Raw genomic sequence first — 19,997 nt, 5'->3', positions numbered from 1 at the left:
CATAATTAGTATTAGCGTGATTGAACTGGTACAATTATATTACAACTGGAATAACACAAAACATTCAGGAGTTTTGGAAATAATATTTTCAAAAGCACAGCAAGAAATGACTGATTTTTACACAGGAAGATGTTATCAGCGAAAACCAGCATCATAACTGAACTTCACAAAACATTTGAATTTTCGGGCTTTTGACAATGCATTTGTTTACTTTTTGTTGGGGAAAAGATATTGAGCTCATGCATTTATTTGGTGTTCTTTGGCTCTACTGCTGTACTAATGTCGGAAGATTATATGAATTTAAAAGTAAGTTGACCATTTTCCATACAAACAAGGACATAGCATGACTTCTGGTCTTTCTAGCTTTGCATTCCTGGAAGATATATTTAATTAACTAAATTATCTGGATTTGTCCATACAGAACAGTGAAGATAATTGAACCATTCTAACTATACTTTAGACCAATGATCACATGGATGGTTTTGCAATGTCTTAAGGAATAAATAAAATAAAAATTCTATCATTTAAGAAGCAGTTAAGAAATGAATTTTACATGAGCTTCTGCAATTACTTTCCAGAAAAGCAACTCAAGGTGGAGATTCAATTATATTTTATTGGCACATGTACCTAGGCACAGTGTAATTCTTTGTTTTTGCATACATTCCAGTAAAATCATACAGCAGACTTCACCTAGGCAGTACGTAGTCTCCACGTCTCTGGTGCCGACAAAGTTTCAAAACTTTTTTGTACAATCTTATCTTCTTGTGGCAGCTCCCGATGGCCCCCCAGCAAGTCCCTCTTAGTTCTCGGAGCTTCCCACTTAGTTCTCAGCGCCCACCCTCTGGGACCCTCTTTGATCTCAGCGGCTCATACCGCTTTGCTCTTGGCAGCTCGCCGCCGGGTCCCTCATTGCTCTCTGCGGCCTGTCCGAGTTGCTTTCAACAGTTGTTTTCCACTGGCCAGTTTCTCTTCTGTAATTCAATAGAATTTTAAAAGGAGCTATCTAATTTTGCAGCATCGGATAGCCTGTTCTTGATATTCATCCTGCAATAATCTTTCAGTTATATACACTCTAATAGTACAAAATCAATTTCTTCGCCTTGACTCAAGGAAAGAATAAAAGTAGAAACAGAAGAGAGATTATGCAGAAGCTTCGCATTTGCTGACGACAATTACTTCAAACTTAATTTAAGATCATCAAAAATGAATAATCCTAGACTTATCATCATATCTTAAATTGATTATACATGAGCGAGTAAACACGCATTAGGGATGTCAATAGTTTATAGGAAAAAGTAACAACATTTTCATAAGAATCCATAATCGTTCATTACGGCCTTTAATATTGACCAGTCCATCCATCAACACCACCAACCCCCACTAAAACAAAAACCTCTACATCATGCTTTTCCCTTCTCTAATCATTGTTTCCTAACCTACCTGCAAATTTCAAATTATATCTGTTATAAAAGCATATTTTATGGTCCTTTCACGTTTAAAGGAACAGTGTTTTCCATTGGATCAATTAAAATAATTGGGATTGTATTGTGTAGCAGTACAATTAAAACTATTATCAATTCATTTTTGAAATGTATAAGTAATTGAGACTGTATTAAAAGAAAATCAATCAACACTCAAATATAAACATGGCCAGTTTTCAGACATTTTCAACATTTCACTTCAAACAGTTTACAGTCCCCATCTGCTGTAAGGAGACCTCCATCATTCCAAGAAAAATAAAGAAACCTATCTTAATAACATCGCCTATTCCTCCCCTCCATAGCTGCTGCCTCACCCGCTGAGTTTTTCCAGCATTTTTTGTATACCTTCGATTTTTCCAGCATCTGCAGTTCTTTCTTAAGCAACCTATCTTAATAATTAGCTCTAGTATCAGCCATAAATAAGTGATTTGAAGCAGTGATAATGGCCCTCAGCAGTGTTCATCTACCAGGCAATCTTGACCCTATAAAATTTGTGGACAGGAAAAATAGGTCAACGAAGTTCACCATCTCTCTCGCACTATATGCAACTCTGGATCACCTTGACAATAGGAACACCTATGCTAGGATGCTATTGTTGACAACAGCTCAGCCTTCAATAGAGTAATGCCAAATAAGCTTATCCATAAACTTCTGGACCTCCATCTGCACCTGGTTTCTGGACTTCTTGACTGGCAGACCTCAGTTGGTTAGAATTGGCTTTAACATTTCCTCCACACTAACCCTCAACACTGGTACCCCTCGGGGTTTTGTGCTCATTCCCTTGGTCTACTCCCTGTACACCCATGACAATAAGGCCAAATACAATGCCAGCTTCATCTTCAATAGGATCAACAACAATGTTGAGACGAAGTATAGGAAAAAGATTGTGTCATATCAGGACAGCAACCTACCCCTTAATATCAGTAAGTTCAAATAATTATTGTTGATCTAAGAAAGTGAGACGGTGAGCATATCTCTGACCTCATAAATTGAGCTGCAGTAGAGATGGTCAATAGCTTCAAGTTCCTGGGCATCTAACCTGCATCACCAGCAATCTAACCTGGTCCCTTCTCGCTGATGTAGTGAATAAGAAAGTACATCACAATATTTACTTTCTTTGGTATCTGAGAAGATTCGGCATGTCCAAGGATTCTCTCAACTTTTCACAGATGTACTATAGAAAGAATTCTGACAAAATGCATCTCGGTCTGGTATAACAACTGCTCTGCTCTTGGCCACCCGAACCTGCAGAAAGTGGTGAACATAGCCCAGTCCATCACAGGCTCATTAGTTCTCATCTAGTTCATCATTACAGTGCATTGCATCAAGAAGGCTGGAAGGGTCATCGGGGATGCCTGCACTTTCTCTTTTCTCGCTTATACCTTCTGGGAGAAGATACGGAAGCTTGAAAGGCCGGAAATTCAGACGAAAGAATAGCTTCTTCCCCACTGTGGTCAGATTCTTAAACTATCACATCTGGCACACCCTTTTCTGGAGGTGCTGCCACGAACTCTTACTCTTAAATCCACCTCATTTGGTTATTCTGTTATTGTACTTTAATTTTTTTTATACTATTTCATTTTGCACTACAATCTTGCATCATTCTGTTGTTTTACATGCATATTTATTGTTGTCTTTATCATTACTGTATGTATACTGTTTACTCGGTGAACTTCATGTGAACAAGGAATATTATTTCCCTCAGTATTCCCTCAAATATTTACAGAGTCGAAACTGATCATCAACATTTACAAACAGATCTTAGTACAAAGGTTGAGAACCACTTCTCTACATTGATACAGAAAAACGAGAGTTCAATTTTTACTTAATTTGGCATTGTAGAAATAAATTCTACATTTATGAATCACAAATAATTAGAAGCAGTCTTCTATAAAGACATTGTGGCTTACAGCAATAAATATTTTTTTATAATAATGGTCCGGGGTGATATTTCTAAGCCTGCTTTCCATGCAGTCACATATAAACAAAATCTTGTTTGACAATAAATGGCTATATTCCTAGTTAAACCGGTTACATTGACATGGAAACTGTTGGGTCATTCTGAAGATCTAATGAACTCTAACTTACATAAATGTGGATGTCTACATCATGAGGCTTTGTATTTGTATATTTAAACCATTGATATTCATCATTGTATACAAAACCAAAAAAAATTAAAAAACAGTTTTTCATATGTGATGTGTAAGAAGGAACTGCAGATGCTGGTTTAAACCGAAGATAGACGCAAAAACTCAGCGGGACAGGCAACATCTCTGGATAGAAGGAATGGGTGATGTTTCGGGTCGAGACCCACCTGCAATGTGCATGTTTGTCCTTTCTCCCAACTAAATAGTTCAATATTATGTTATAAGCAGGTCAAAAAGTGCAAACGTAAGCACACCATCTATGTATACACATATATACTGCAGTCAGTAAACAAACACATTTAGAGCTTTTAATTTTACATAATTGATTAGTGTTGATATACTGCCAGTAAATAAATTCAACAATGCAGTTGCAAATAGAAAGATTTGAAAATGCTGTAATTTACGGATATTGCTTTTTCTTAAACATGGAAAAAATGGATAAGAACTAGCCCGTGTGTGAATAAAAGTATAAATGGATAGTATCATTCTGAAATCTCTCTCTCTGGTTTTAGTCACTGAACCAAATTCAGTCTTGCCTCGTTCTTGGTGATGGCACTTTCTTATTTTGCTCTGATTTGCTTGTTTGGACCTTTGCCCATCTGTTTCCTTGTTCAAAGGCAAAGATGGTCCCAATGTTTTATTTTGAACTATTTCAGTGTGGCCAGTCATGCATTAAAGATAATGATTCAGCCAAATGTTGAATCATGTTGGTTGGTGTGGGCAAGTTAGGCCAAAGGGCCTGTTTCCATACGATATATCCTCCTTGTCTAAACATTTGTGCTTAGTTCAAATTGATCAAACTGTCTTTAAATCCATGGCCAATTAATTACATTACAGCAAATCTGATGCTTTCATTTCCTACTCCTGTGTATTTATGCTTTCTCAACTTTTCCCACAATCCGCACTGACGTGAAATAGTTTGCTGCATAGTTCCTATTTGTTAAGATACCATTCGCTGTGGGATGAGAGAATGCACAGTGCTGCGGATGTAAAAATAATGTTTTAAAAGTTTTAGTTTGGATAGCTTCTTGATCCTTACAAAAAGAACAAAGTTGTGGAACGTGGTGAGCATTGCCCAACTCATCATGTGTACTATCCTCCCCACCATCAAAGGCATCTACAGGATATGCGGTCTCAAGATGGCAGCTGATATCAGCAAAGCCCCACAGCACTCTGGCCATACTTTCATCTCAAGGCTACAATCGGGAAGGAGATGAAGCACCATGAGGCTCTTGAACTACACTGCACAAAAATAACAACCCTACCCAAGAACTGAAATACTATGAACTTATATAAGGTTCTACCACGTACTTCGATTTGCAATATTATGATCAGATTACCTAGTATAACCAATAATTTATTGTATTATTGTATGTTTATTTGTTATGTTGTTGTGGTAATGTGCCTGCAAAGTGCCAACAGGTAAGAATTTCAATGATCTATTCTGCTGTATATGACAACCTCTCTTGACTTCTTGTCTTCACCTTTGTAAGCACATGCATGTGAAATCTGAGGAACACACTTTTAGAAAATGTGTAGAAGAATTTCCAATTTTATCCAATATTATATGATTTTCAAAAGATATTTCACAGCAGTGCTTAGAATTATCCAGGTTAATTAATTCCAGGATCTGCTTCGGAGTCTTTAACAAGATACAAATATTCTGAGAAATTTATCCAAACAAAATATACATTCTGAAAGAAATCCCAAAAGCTTGATGTGGCAGCAGATAAATTGATACAAAAGGAATTAGCAAATTAACAGAAATATTCTCACTTACAGTACTGATGGTGTCCAAAATATCTAAAAGAGGGCACTATTTGAGATTCGACTTAGAATGTCTAATAAACGTTACTTTTTTTACACCCTTTTACCATTTTTATATTCTACTCATTGTAACGCCTTGTGCCATTTGGAGTTAAGAAAAGGTAATAATTTCACCCAAATTAAAATTAATAATATCTTTGCTTTGAATATTTTAATTAAACACATCATATTACATCAATGTTTAGTTCATGTTATGTAAATAAATTGACTGTCTATGCTGGAATGTCTCCAATAAGACCAAGTTGTGATTGTGAAACAAACATATTTAGAGTAAGCAAAAGATCGACGCACTGATCTTGGAGTTGCTAAGTGCAGCATGCCCAGAACAAGATATTAGGTTGTTTTCAACCATCAAGTAGGTACCATGACTTGGTCTGGAATTGTGTGGATTGTATACCTTGTCGTGGCGGAGAAGCTTGTGTGTGGACCTGAGATCCTGAGAGCGATGCCGTCTGGAGCTGTGCTCCTGGTAGGGCCACCCATGGCGGTAAGGTCGAGGGGGAGGTCTTGACAAAGAGTAATCCAACCAAGACCTTAATGGTGAAACAGGCGGAGGACGATGGATGACCTTAGAGGAGCATCACAATGGCTGGGAAGGCGGATGAAGGCTGCAGCAGGAAAGGGTCCGGTCGTCTTGGACTCCATGCCACTGGATCCTGATCCAGATCTGTCAAGGACCGTGGGGTGGCTATGTGTGCATCAGTCTCGCCACGTTAAACAAAGTCACGCACAGACATCCTCCATATAGGGAATAGCATACACATGGAATACAAAAAAAAGTGTATGCACATGGGAATGGCATCACCTGTAATTCTTCTTCAAATATCCCGATTTGGAAATATGTTGGACAGACACAAAGTGCTGCAGTAACTCAGCAAGCAGTTCTAGCAGCATCTCTGGAGAAAAACAATGGGCGGCGTTCTGGGTCGGGACCCTCCTTCAGACATTTTAGAAATAGGTTGCTTTGTCAGAACTATAGCACCATTCTGGAACTTTCTATCAAATGGCATATTGGAAGTAGCACTGCTGACCCGTTGTGTCATTACTCGGGAGATACTAGTTTGGATGGGATTCAAAAGAATTGTCATTAAACATTGTGCCAACAATTGTCTAGACTATAATAAAAACAAACCAATTAGTATGGTTTATCTTTACAAATGTAGAAGTGAAGTCACGTTGAACCCACATTATAGTGCAGTGTACAATTTTGGTTGCCATTTTATATACTGGTTTGAAAGCAATGGAAAGAAAGTAGATAATGTAAATATGCAAAGGTGCACACATCAGGATAAGATGAGCAGTTTGGGTTTATTTTCTTTTAAGAAGGTCTACAGTCGATTTAACATAGACTTTTACTTAAGGGTTAACTTCGATCAGGACACTTGGAGAATTACCCTGCACTGTTCTGAATTAGACCTCAAGGTCATTCATCTAAACAGAACTAGAGCCTCGGTTGAACCTCAGCTAAAAAAAAACCCTCTAAGAACACGTTGACCATCAGAATTGGGTTGCAGTATGTTAAGTCTGATTATATGACCTTGTAAAGAGTCAAGTGTTTCCACTGAACAAAACCGAACAAACACATTAAGCAATCTTCCTTGTAACTAAATGTTTTAACATGTCAAGGTTATTGGGAGGAAATCTACTTTGCAGGGTTGTGTTAGTTTACTTTTTTTTTAAATTTCCATGTAAATTTGCTGCTTATTATATTTCACTCTTGTAACAATGAAGATAATCATATAGCATTTCAAGTGCAATAATTCTACTTATAAGAATCAGTTTTTTGATACAGTGTATCATGTAAATCTCTACATAAAGAATTCACTGAAGCGCTTTGATTTCTGAAGCCAAATGTTGCAATTTTACATACAAGTAAAATTTACTCTGCTGAAACAATAAGTATATTGTGTACATTCCATAGTATAATGTAGTAAAATTTGTAAATGTTTTGGTTGTTTATGCTCCAGGGCCAATTACAACCCAACCTATTAACAACTGAATTTCGACACAAAGTGCTGGAGTAACTCAAGGGGTCTGGAGAAAAAGGATGGATGACGTTTCAGACTGAAAGTAGGGGGTAGATCCAAAACGTCACCCATCATTTTTCTTCAGAGATGCTGCCTGACCCGCTGAGGTACTCCAGCATTTTATGTACATTTTGGTATAAACACTATAAACAACTGAGCACAGTCTGACTCAGGACATCAAATGTCTAAAAATAATTTCCTTCCTTCTGTGCAGTAAAGCTATTTTAAATGTTCTCCTTATCAATTGTATACACTACTGGTTAGCCAATTAAAATAAACTGTGATACTCTATCATGGTTTGCACAGCAGAGTAAGCTGTTCAACTGAAGAAGTGTTTCGGCCCGAAACATTGCCTATTTCCTTCGCTCCCGCACCCGCTCAGTTTTTCCAGCACTTTTGTCTACCTGTTCAGCTCAATATGGATGTGATGGTCCTTTACTCTGGATCCAACCACATATTTGTACCTTAACATCGAGTCAGGCCAATCCCGGTTGCCAAATACTTTAATTCCCCTTCCCATACTGACCTTTCTGTCCTGGGCCTCCTCCATTGTCAGAGGACCTCATATTTTGCTTGGGCAGCTTACAACCCAGCGGTATGTCTCCACGATGCAGTCTCTCACACCATGTGGCTTGACTGTGCTGAGTCTTACTGCTCCCCCCGCCCCCTTACAGGGAACCTCAGTGGGAGTTCCACTGGGTCTTCCCCTTCTCCTTTCAGCCAGGTGACCAAACTACTCCCCACCTATACAATAGTCGTCATGTCCCTCTCCTCTCTGAACACCCACCATCCCCCCACCAGACATCGCCTCGGCCTCCTTCCACTCACCTGCCATCCTCCGACCTCAATCCCCATCCTTGCCCTGTGTTCACCATCCCCCCTGACCTCCCCCTTCCTGATACGGAATGGTCTGCCCTCAGCAGAGGCCTCACCTTTGAAACCCTCCACCCCTACCTCAACAAGTTCCTTGTCTGCCACGATGTAAAGCTCTTCTTCCGTCGCCTCCGTCTCTGTGCCTTTTTCTATGGGAAGGAGTCCTCACCACCCAGTGATGACCCCTTCTCCCATCTCCAACGTACTCCCTCCTCTTGGACTCCCCCAGTTGGTCCTCTACCCTCTTTAGACCTTTTCATTTCCAACTGCCAGTGGGGCATCAACTGTGTCAAATGTTCCACTCCCCGTGCCTACTCTAATCTCTCCCCCACCCCCCTGAATATACAGCCCTCCGCTCACTCTGTAGCAACCCCGGCTTGGTAATCAAAGCCGCCGACAAGAGCGTCTGGCGCGCTGACCTCTACCGGACTAAGGCCAGGTGACACCTCTCAGACACCTCCTCCTACTTATCCATGGACTATGACCCCACAGATGAGCACCAGCCCTTAATCTCAAGCACCATTACTCACTTCCGGCTCTCTGTCCCCTAAAGCCTCCAACCTTCTCCCCAGAATTCATAAACAGAACTATTCTGGCAGACCCATTGTTTCTGCTTGTCCATGCCCCAACAAATTAATTTCCACATATCTCGACTCCATCCTATCCTCCCTGGTCCAATCCCTCCCTACCTACGTCACGCGCTCTTCGTCCCTTCAATGACTTCCATTTTCCAGGCGCCCACTCCCTCATCTTTACTATGGATGTCCAGTCACTCTACACCTCCAACCCCCCACCAGGAGGGTCTTAAACCAATATTCTCCTCCGCATAGCTGAGTTGGTCCAAATCCTTAACAACTTCTCCTTCGACTCCTACTTCCTCCAGATCCAAGGCGTATCTATGGGCACTCGCATGGGGCCTAGCTATGCCTGCCTCTTTGTAGGGTACTTCGACCATGCGTTGCGGGAACAGACCCAACGGGTCTGCACTTGGTCTAGTCTATCACTAAAACTCTCATCTTTTTTGTTTATTTGTACCGATATTTGTGCAAAAACGGTACATGATAGCGCTACAATTTTGGCCCACCTTACTCACCATTGTCCCGTGATGTAAACTAAACAAGCTTCATTCAGATTGAACGAAATATAACATATATATAATATATAACATATTTTTATATGTTATTGATGTTTAAAACTTTAAAAAAAGAATGCGCAGATTGGTCTCCTCTCCTGTCAGTCAACACCACAGCCGGGACGGCGACGCCCTTTCCTGCACTCTCCCCCCTCACTCACAAACTCCTCTCTCCCCTCCTTACAGTAACTTGTCTACCGTCTCCCCCACCACCGGCGGCACAGGGGCGGTGGGGTTCAGTGGAGGCCCTGGTCCAGTCTCTTTTTCTCCCTCACTCAGCCCTCTCCCCCGCCCGCCCTCTGCCCGTCTACCTGACCTCCCAGGTGAATGGCTGCGACCGTCTGTCTCCTCCGCCAATGCGGTAACTCACCCTCACGGCCCTCTCGGAGATCTTCTCCACCAGCTCGTCGAAACTCATGGTGCCCACCGTGACGAATTCTGACTCCATCTGGCCCGGCCCAGGCGGGTGGGCAGGACAGAGACGGGCCGAGCGGCGTCTGAGCCGGAGTGGGCAGAGGGAGAGTTGAATTGCAGGGTGGCCGAGCAGTTTGCGCGGAGTTTGAGCAATTCACACACACGATGCAAACTGGTCCAATCGTCAAGTCAACGGGATCTAAACCAGTTAACAATGAATGACCTGTGGAGGAAGGAACTGCAGATGCTGCTTTCTATGGAGGGAGGGAGTGACTGAGGGGAAAGGAGAGGGAGGGATTGGGGGATTGGGGGAGGAGGAGAGGGGAAAGATCCTGAGGTGAGGAGGGAGAGTGGGGGGGATTGAGGGAGAGGAGGGCGTAGGGAGGGAGGGGGAGAGAAAGTGGGGGAGGTGAGGAGGGGGGGGGGGGTAGGGAGTCGGGAATAGAGGGAGAGGAGGCCAGTGGGGGTGGTCGGGAGGGGTAGTGGGGGGGATAGGGGTGAGGAGTGCGGTATAGAGGGATAGGAGGGGGAGGGAGGGGAGAGGAGTTATGGAGAGAGTGACTGAGGGTTGGGGAAGGGTGAGGTGAGGAAGGGATGGGGGAGAGGAAAGAAGAGGGAGGGTGAAGAGGAGCGGTGTGGAGCAAAGATCTTATAGATCTAAGATCTTTGGTGTGGAGTGCTGGGGATGAGGGGAAATGAGCCGCGCCTGTGCATTAGGGGGCTATGCGTGAGTAGTGGAATATTGCGTTGGGGGAGCGGGTGAGTGGTGGAATCTTGCATTGGGGGAGCAGTTCCAACGGGTCTGAACTTAGTCTAGTCATAAAATTCATTCGACTGACAATAACACACTTGACCAAGATCTTTGCTCTTGACTCTCGAGCCGCAGCCGTTGCCCGCGGAGACCCACGTGACGCGGCGCGCGGACGGGTCTGCCGTGCCGTTGCCCTCGGAGACCAGGTGACGTAAAGCGCGGGGGCGGGGTTGCCGTTGCCCTCGTAGACCACGTGACGTGGCCGCGTTGTGTCCTCGGAGACCACGTGACGCGGCGACGCGCGCCCGCGCGGCCGTTGCCCTCTGAGACCACGTGACGCGGCGCGCGAGCGGGGCGGGGGGTTGGGGTTGGGGGGGGGGGAGGGGGAGATGGGAGGGGGAGTCACGTGATTCAGTTATGGAGGTTGTGGACAAACCTGAGGCCGGTTTCCGACTGAGGAGGAAAAGTCGGAGCTGAGAGAGAGCAAGAGCAAGAGCAAAGAGCAAACCGAGTGAAATGACGGGAACATGGGTGCCAAGGAATCAAGGATAGGATTCCTTTCTTACGACGAAGCGGTGAAACGAGGTGAGGGATGGAGAACGGGTGTTTAAAACAAAAACAAATGTGTTTACTTTTAAAAAGGGGGAATTAAATACAAACCTGCTCCGAATGTTGGGGTTCCCTCCTTGTGAACTGTGGACAGCGGCATTGAATGGCGTTACTCCACCATGAGAGGAATGACAGGCATGTTACCCGCGTCAGTGAAAACAGGGAAACTCCGTCCTTTTCGGGGCGGGGGGACTTTGTCCAACATGACGCTGATTTGCTGTTTTTGTTTAAAATCGGGGTTTTTAAATGTATGAATTGACAGCTGCCAGAGAGAAATATGAATAACCGTGCTCCCCCTGCACCATCTCCCTTTTATGATGTTTTTTTAATCAAATATTTGTATGCGCCTATATATAAACCGGGTATTAAAGGGCGGGTCCGTGCCTCTGTTGATCAGTGGTTTTTATTACATTTTTTTAATAGATTTGCATGAGGAGGGGTGTTTATGTTTTTATTTATTTTTGGAAAAATATGAATAATGGGGTTTAAATAACCACAATCTGTCATGGGATTAGGGTGTTCTCATAACCACAGATTTCTCAACACTTCGCTGCCAATTTGGAGGGCGCACATGTATTTGTATGAGTGGGACATTTCCATCCTTGCAACATTTCAAAACATGATGTTTGTGATTATTAAAGCCTGTATCTCACCAGCAGCCAACGATACTTTAGTCTTAATACCAGATTGTCAACACCAGACTGGCCAAGCTTGCCTACCTGTCTCTAAAATCCGAGCATTAATCTTTACACGATTGAAGCTGCCAGGACGAAATGTCAACGATTTGAAGGGGATCGCGGCCCAGAGTGACGCAGATTTGTGGACACCATTGAGTTCTACATCAAACTGTCACTTTCCGATGGATTCTTTTGTGATTTAGCTGCTTCCGCAACTCCTTAAATGCATTGTAAGAAATAAGATTCGCGATCCTAATCTTATTGTCCAATATGGGGAGGATGGTAAACCATACTCCTAATCTGTAGTGGAATTATCAAGTCATTTTCCAGTTGCGACGTAGTAGCCTTTTAAATTGAAAACTTACCGAATATACCGTGGTAATAATTTGATGAACAAACGGTTATTATTAATCGTTAGTAACCGATTATATTCTGGAAGTTAGCTTTGGAATTTCGTTTTGGAATTAAAGGAGCAGTCCCTGTGGGATGAGATATTGGTCCTGGAGTATATATTTTTTATATAATGTGGTATGAAGTTAAATGAAATAATTTAAATTGGGAACATTTACCAAATGTTTTGGGAAATTGAAGAACCTACGGAACTCTTCAAGAATCAAGAGTGTTTGTCATGTACCAACAATAGATTAAGGATATTCTTACTTGCAGAAGCATAATAGGCCTGTAAACACCATACGCATAATTATTACCTAAAAAAACCAAAAAGACAATAAATTAATAATCACAATGCTGTTGCAAAAATCCCAAAGTTCTTAGTTCAAAGATGGTCTGTAGAAGTTAATAGGTAACGTTCAAGGTGGTTGTTGGGGGGGAAAAGCTATTCTTGAACCTGGCAGTCACTCTTGTTCTCTGTGTAAAGAAGCTGCAATGTTAAGATTTGGATTATATTCTAAATAACTTCCTATTGCAGCTTCTCTAGTTTGATATGTTGCTCTTTGGATCATTGCCCTTCATATATCACACTAATAATTTGTGCCTGACATTTTTATTTGGGCTGTCTTTTGATTGGTAAAGCTATTCTGCAATTTCTCCTGTTAAGCATAGATTCTAGGCAGTTGTAAGTGAAGCCATTTCCTCTGGTTGTGTTTGGATGATGCAAGTAAACCCAAATGAGATTTGTTATTTAGGTTTGGGTTAGGTTTATTGTTGTTGTGTGTACTGAGATACAGTAGAAAGCTTTATTTTCCTATGCTGCCCAATCAAATCAGATAATACTATACATGAATACAATCAAGTCAAGCTGAAGTACAATAAGTAGAACAAAGGGAAATATACTGAGAGCAGAACATAATTCACAGCATTATAGCTTAACAGTTACAGAGACAAAGTCCAATGTCCACAATGAGGTACGTTGGAGAATTGAGACTGTGTACATTGTACTTGTATTTATCTGAGGAAGTAAATCATGAGCAACTCTTAAGATAGGCCATTGTTCTAGTTTCCTAATGATTTCCCATTGAATTTTAATAGTGATTGTTTTGGGTTCCATGTTTTACTGTTTTGTTTTCTTGTGAGGAATTGTCCAGCTCAGTGTTTGTAGGGTACAATAGTTTCAGAAGGATTATTGTAGTAAATATCAATCCATTGCAGAATGTGTTGGACCATCGATTTAGATAATAACCCAAAATCCTACACTTTACCATTGATATTGATTCTAATTGCTGAGAATTACATCGTGAGTTACTTTGGCAGTTTAATGTGCATGAGGACTGCCATTAATTGTCCAATTTCATTGCAATTGCAGCGGATTGTACATCCCAAATTTTTAGGTGGAAAGAATAGTACCAACAAACCAAACATAAAGGGAATAATGGGGAACGAAAGAATTGGGAAGCTATAATCAGTTGTTGATCATTGTTTCATTGGTATTTTATTATCATAGGTGCAGTAATTCTTTTTTGTCTGCAGTTTGGTAAAAATCGTGCTATGCATAATCACAATCAAATGTAAGTACAAGAGTGTAGGAATAATGGATTCCTGAGAACAGGAATAGATTCCTGAAAATACAGAAACAGTACACGATTCAACAAGCATCCGGCATCATTTTGTATGACTCGAGTCTTAAGTTGTTAAAAATGTAGAGTCTTAACTTGGATCAGGTTGGATTTTCATTGTGAGATGAATTTCACCTAAACAAGAATCTGAATGAGGAACCACATTTAGTAACTGAGGTTTTTACACCATAGTCTGGTTCAAATAAGATATTGCTAACAATTAGTTTGAACTTTATGTTAAGAGTTGCTCATGATTTACTTTTAATAAAACAAAGCTGAAGGGGAATAATAGAGAAGGAATTAATTTGCTTTTATGTGATCCTCCACATATCCTTGATGTCACATATGCAGTTCAGAAACAGTGGTTATGTCATGTGATTGTGCTAGTTTTTTGCCATTCAGGCTGTAATGAAGCATGATGTGACAGAAAAACAGATGATGTTTTCATGTTGGTTAAGGCTTTAAATACAAGAAAAATGCATTGGTGATCATTGAAAAGTGCTTGGAAAACCTTCAAATCCATCTGAAAGGATACATGGGTTTCTTCTGAAAGGCTGTAAGGCAGCTTTTCAAGAGTGCTGTGCTGAAGTTAAAAAAAATGCAACTGTGGAATGCTAAGGTAGGGAATTAATATCATTAATCCTACATCCTAACTTGTATCCTTTGGTCTGCATCATTCCTGAAGACTAATTTGTGTTGGAGTTAGACATGATATATTCTGGCATTTTATGTCAGGACTTAAATACCTACATGTCAATATTATCTAGAATTATTCTGCCATCGGCCCATTCATCCACTCTTCCTGTTGCATGGACAAGCCTACCAGCGAGAAGCAGGAACACATTCAAGTTATTCCCCTACCACACCAATTTCTCTCGATCATTGGTTCTCAGCCTGCAGCCCACAGATTTATGTGGCCCACTCACTGTGCCACTGTGACCTATGTGACATCCCGTTTTAAAATATGTATATCTTTTACATAAATAATATGAGAAATAAGTTTTGTGTGTGGCTCATATAACAGACAGGGTACTACAAGTGTAGCTTAATATGACAAAGGTTGTAAACAAGTACACTTGATAGCATTGCGGCTTGGGTTAATTATAGACTCCTAAATGTTGTTAGGTATTAAGTAATTTCCAGGATTCCAGTTAAACATGGACCTCTTGATCTATATAACTCAATAACGCTGTTCCTTGTAGTTTTCCACCAAGTTACTAAAATGTTTATAGTAAAGCAATATTTGTCTAGAATAGGAATAAGGCATTTTTGGTACAAAATAAATCTTCAAGGAGATCCCAGATTTGATTGAGTAGAAAAGAACTGCAGATGCTAATTTAAATCAAAGATAGACACACAATGCTGAAGTAACTCAGCGGGACAGGCAGCATCTCTGGAGAGAAGGAATGGGCGATGTTTCAGGTCGAGACCCTTCTTCAGACTGATGTCAGGGGGGAGGGCGGTTCAGAAATAAACTGTAGTTGGAGACAGTAAGACTGGTAGGAGAACTGGGGGGGGGGAGGGGGAGGGGGGGGGGGGGGGGGATGGGGATGGGGAGAGAGAGAGGGAGGGAAAGCAAGGGCTACATGAAGTTGGAGAAGTCAATGTTCATACCACTGGGGGTGTAAGCTACCCAAGCGAAATATGAGGTACTATTCCTCCAATTTGCGCTGGGGCTCACTCTGACAATGGAGGAGGCCCAGGTCAGTAAGGTCAGTGTGGGAATGGGAGGGGGAGTTAAAGTCTTGAGCAACTGGGAAATCAGGTAGGTTTAGGCGGACTAAGCGGAGGTGTTCAGCGAAATGATCGCCGTGCTTGCGCTGGGTCTTACCGATATACAGGAGTCCACACCTGGAACACTGTATACAGTAGATGCAGATCCAAGATTTGCTTAATCCTCTTACAACATTTGTGAGCCATTGGGGGTTTATAATGGCAATCCAATACCCTTGCTATCATTTTTTTTCAAATTTTACTTAATCTACGTGAAGTTTTTCATTAAACTGAATATTAATTATTTGCTGCATTGAAGCGATTTGATTTGTATTCACCTGATTACTGGTGCAGGAGCACGAAAGCTGCATTGTTTTCTCTTGTGCTTTCAAGCTTCCATCATCTGCATCATTTTACTTTGACATTGTATATGACTTTAACCATGCCACTTTTCTTTTTCAGGGGAGGCTTTTGTATTTAATTTTCAGTTTCCTCACAATATAGCATGTTTATCCTATGAGGCATTTTCTTTCAAAACGTACCATCCAAAATACATGTGGATAAAACCAAACTTCTGAAAAGGGATGTGGTGTAATGTACTTCTGCAGTGTAACAAATTGTAATTTTAGTTTTACGTTTTGTTCTTTCCATTCCAAAACGTCAAGTTCTCCAGTAGGAATAAATTGAGGAAGGGAAGCAAACAGGATCAGTGGAGATAATGGGCTGAATCACTTGGGTAAATGCTGGAATTTCTGTTTCAGTACAACGAAGTTCAGGATTCCCTCATGAATGCAAACGCCTTGATCTGACTCATCACGTAGACAAACTCCTACCTCCAGTGTGATGTTGACCTCATCATGAAGTGTGGCGTGGAGTACAAACATGTCAGTTCCAAAGCCCTAGTACCCATTTAACCTGCCTTGTGTTAGCAGTGGGTACATATTTTAATTGATTGAGTTTGGTTAAATATTTTCAATTTTGTATAATTTTTTTGATTTTACTTATTGTATTACTTTTTGATTGTGAAATATTTTGTTTTTTACAAATGAAGATTATACTTACGATTGAGGTGGCTCCTTCCTGGCATGAGATTCTGGGCTCATGTCAGTAATATAACTATAATATTATTCTTCATACAAAAGGCGCAATGATAAAATAGAAGCAGGGAATTGGTAGGAAGACATAATTCAGTGGATTATATCCACAATTTAACAATCCTAAACTGGAAAATTATATTACAGCGGCAGTACATTCGCACCTTTTTATTTGTTTTTCAATACATGACCAAAATCTGTAGATTTTAATACTGAAGTGGTTATTTTAAAATCCTGCTGAACGTGGGAGTTGCATTTTCAACTGACAGAAATTACTCTGGCAGATGACAAGTTTTGAAAGGATATTATTCATTTATGTTTTGTTTTAAATTCCAGGCCATATTTTAAACTTTATATTCATTTAATTTCTATGTTGTAGTGCAGTGTAATAGTCAGTTTGGGATTGTGCATTGTTGTGAGATTATTATCAAACTTGCTGATGTTTTGAATCTTGATCAGCTAAATGTAAAATGGAATTTCAATTGTGCACTACAAATCTGTTTTCATTTAAGGAAGATGCTTCAAAGTTATTGCTGTGAATGATCTGTCAGTGCAGCATTGTGTGCAGTTTTGCTTTTGAATTGTTCAATAATGGCAAGTGTTTACATTGATTTGTGTAAAAATCTATTTGGAATTTTTTTGACATCCTGTGAAGTATTTGACACGCGTTTTCAAAATTTTGCAATTATAATGAAAGAAATTGAAATCTGTCATGCATAGAGAATTGAAATGCATTTTATTCCACAATATGAATCTGTTCTCAACCAGTTTTGGCTGCTAACAACAAAAGTAAACAACAAATGATTATCTTGAAATTCAAGCATTCTACATAGTAACATTTTAAGATTATTCTGATTATTAATAACCACTTTCTGTTATTTGCACTTTACCAGTTTATTTATTCATGTGTGTATATCTTTATATCATGGTATATGGACACATTTATCTGTTTTGTACTAAATGCTTACTATTTTCTGTGTGCATAAGCAAAGCAAGAATTTCATTGTCCTATACAGGGACACATGACAATAAACTCACTTGAACTTGAACTTAAGACTGCTACCTCCTCCCATGTTACTCTGTATCTTCATCAATTAAACATTTAGTCCTGACTTTTAAACATCAAACGTCCGTTTGCCATGTTACATTTAATGGAAAAATAAATCATTAAGAATTTTGATATACAGTGAAACTTCGATAATCTGCTCTCGGGATCAGCATCTGACATAGTGGGTGACGTTTACTACGTTACTTAAACTCTCCGAGGACTCGTTCCCACGCTCTTTTTACATGCACCAGAGCCCTATTTTTGTATACCTTTAAACGCCATGTTTCCTGCACTCCTAAACTGCATGGATACACTAAAAACATTATTGCATTGTCATGTAACATTTAAAACAAAACAAATGAAAGTGGTTTAGACAATAGATGCAGGAGTAGGCCATTTTGCCCTCTGAGCCAGCACCGCCATTCAATGTGATCATGGCTGGTCATCCCCAGTCAGTACCCCGTTCCTGCCTTATACCCATATCCCCTGACTCGGCTATCTTTTAAGAGCCCTATCTAGCTCTCTCTTGAAAGTATCCAGAGAATTGGCCTCCACTGAGGCAGAGAATTCCACAGACTCACAACTCTCTGTGTGAAAAAATGTTTCCTCATCTCTTTTCTAAATGGCTTGCCCCTTATTCTTAAACTGTGGCCCCTGGTTCTGGACTTCCCTAACATCAGGAACATGTTTCCTGCGTCTAGTGTGTCCAAACCCTCAATAATCTTTTGTTTAATTAAGATCCCCTCTCATCCTTCTAAATTCCAGAGTATACAAGCCCAGCTGCTCCATTCTCTCAGCATATGCCAGTCCCGCCATCCTGGGAATTAACCTTGTAAACCCTCCCTCATATGCTGCACTCCCCCAATAGCAAGAAAGTCCTTCCTCAAATTAGGGGTCCAAAACTGCACACAATACTCCAGGTGTGGTCTCACTGGGGCACTGTATAACTGCAGAAGGACCTCTTTGCTCCTGTACTCATCTCCTCTTGTTATGAAGGCCAACGTGCCATTTGCTTTCTTCACTGCCTGCTGTACCTGCATGCTTACTTTCATTGGTACACAAAAAAGCTGGAGAACTCAGCGGGTGCAGCAGCATCTATGGAGCGAAGGAAATGGGCAACGTTTCGGGCCGAAACCCTTCTTCATTTCATTGACTGATGAACAAGGACCCCCAGATCCCGTTGCACTTCCCCTTTTCCCAACTTGGCACCATTTAGATAATCTGCCTTCCTGTTTTTGCTACCAAAGTGGATAACCTCACATTGAGATGCTAATAAGAGTTGCATCCAAAGTCTGAAACCTGAAACAAAAATAGAATGCTGGAAGCACTCATTAGGTCAGCCAGCATCTCTGGGAGGAGAAACAATTTATGTTTTCAGTCCAAGATCCTTCACCAGACTGCATTTGCTGACCTACATTGGCTCTTGGCACAGCTTCAATTGTTAATGTTCTTATCATTGCTCTCATATTATTTCATTGTATCACCTCTCTCTATCGAAGTTATTTCTTAAGGTAGACACAAAATGCTGGAGTAACTCAGCGGGACAGGCAGCATCTCTAGAGAGAAGGAATGGGTGACGTTTCGGGTTGAGATTGTTCTTCCTTGTGAATATGACAATAAACTTGACGTGGCTTTCTTTGTGATTGCATCAATATGTTGGGCTGCATGACAGATCATCAGATATATGTACACCCTGGAATTTTAAGCTGCTGACTCCCTCTGACATGCCAATGAAGACTGGTGCACAGTTCCTCTGCTTTCCCTTCCTGAAATCAATAATCAGCTTCTTGGTCTTGCTAAAGTTTACGGCAAGATTGTTTTCTGTCACCACTCAACCAGTTTGTTGATCTCCCTCCTAACTCTGACTCATTACCTGAATTCTGTCCAAAAATAGTGATGTTGGCAAATTTAAAGATGGCATTGGAGCTGTGCCTAACTACACAATAACAGGGACATGGCAACTGAAGACGTAGCAGAGAATTGAATAAGTTGTTTCTGAAAGATGCCTCCTAAACAAGTTTACTGTGCCTTTTTATTCCAGGCCTCACTGTATGCAATCTTTTGTATTTGAAGCTTCCTTCTCTATTTGGTTATTGTTGGAATATTTTAGTGAAGATGGTTCTAAGTTGTGTTGCTTTAATTTTGTGACAAATAGCACCAGCTCCCACACACAATATGAAGAATTCAGAATG

The 19,997-nt window shown here is 40.8% G+C and overlaps 1 protein-coding gene across 2 annotated transcripts in view; it reads left to right on the top strand.

Annotated features, from left to right (window-relative positions):
* Positions 1 to 11,047: 11,047 nt before the first annotated feature.
* usp32 (ubiquitin specific peptidase 32) overlaps positions 11,048 to 19,997 on the top strand; it is a 111,757-nt gene continuing 102,807 nt past the window's right edge. For both annotated transcript variants that reach the window (XM_055658089.1, XM_055658088.1), the window contains exon 1: positions 11,048 to 11,237. In XM_055658089.1, coding sequence (XP_055514064.1) covers positions 11,180 to 11,237 — 58 coding nt within the window. In that variant the 5' untranslated portion in view covers positions 11,048 to 11,179. The remainder of the gene's footprint in view (positions 11,238 to 19,997) is intronic.

The sequence above is a fragment of the Leucoraja erinacea genome, chromosome 28, assembly GCF_028641065.1.
Source record: "Leucoraja erinacea ecotype New England chromosome 28, Leri_hhj_1, whole genome shotgun sequence".
In the NCBI taxonomy this organism is placed as follows: domain Eukaryota; kingdom Metazoa; phylum Chordata; class Chondrichthyes; order Rajiformes; family Rajidae; genus Leucoraja; species Leucoraja erinaceus.
This window is presented reverse-complemented; position numbering and strand designations above follow the sequence as displayed.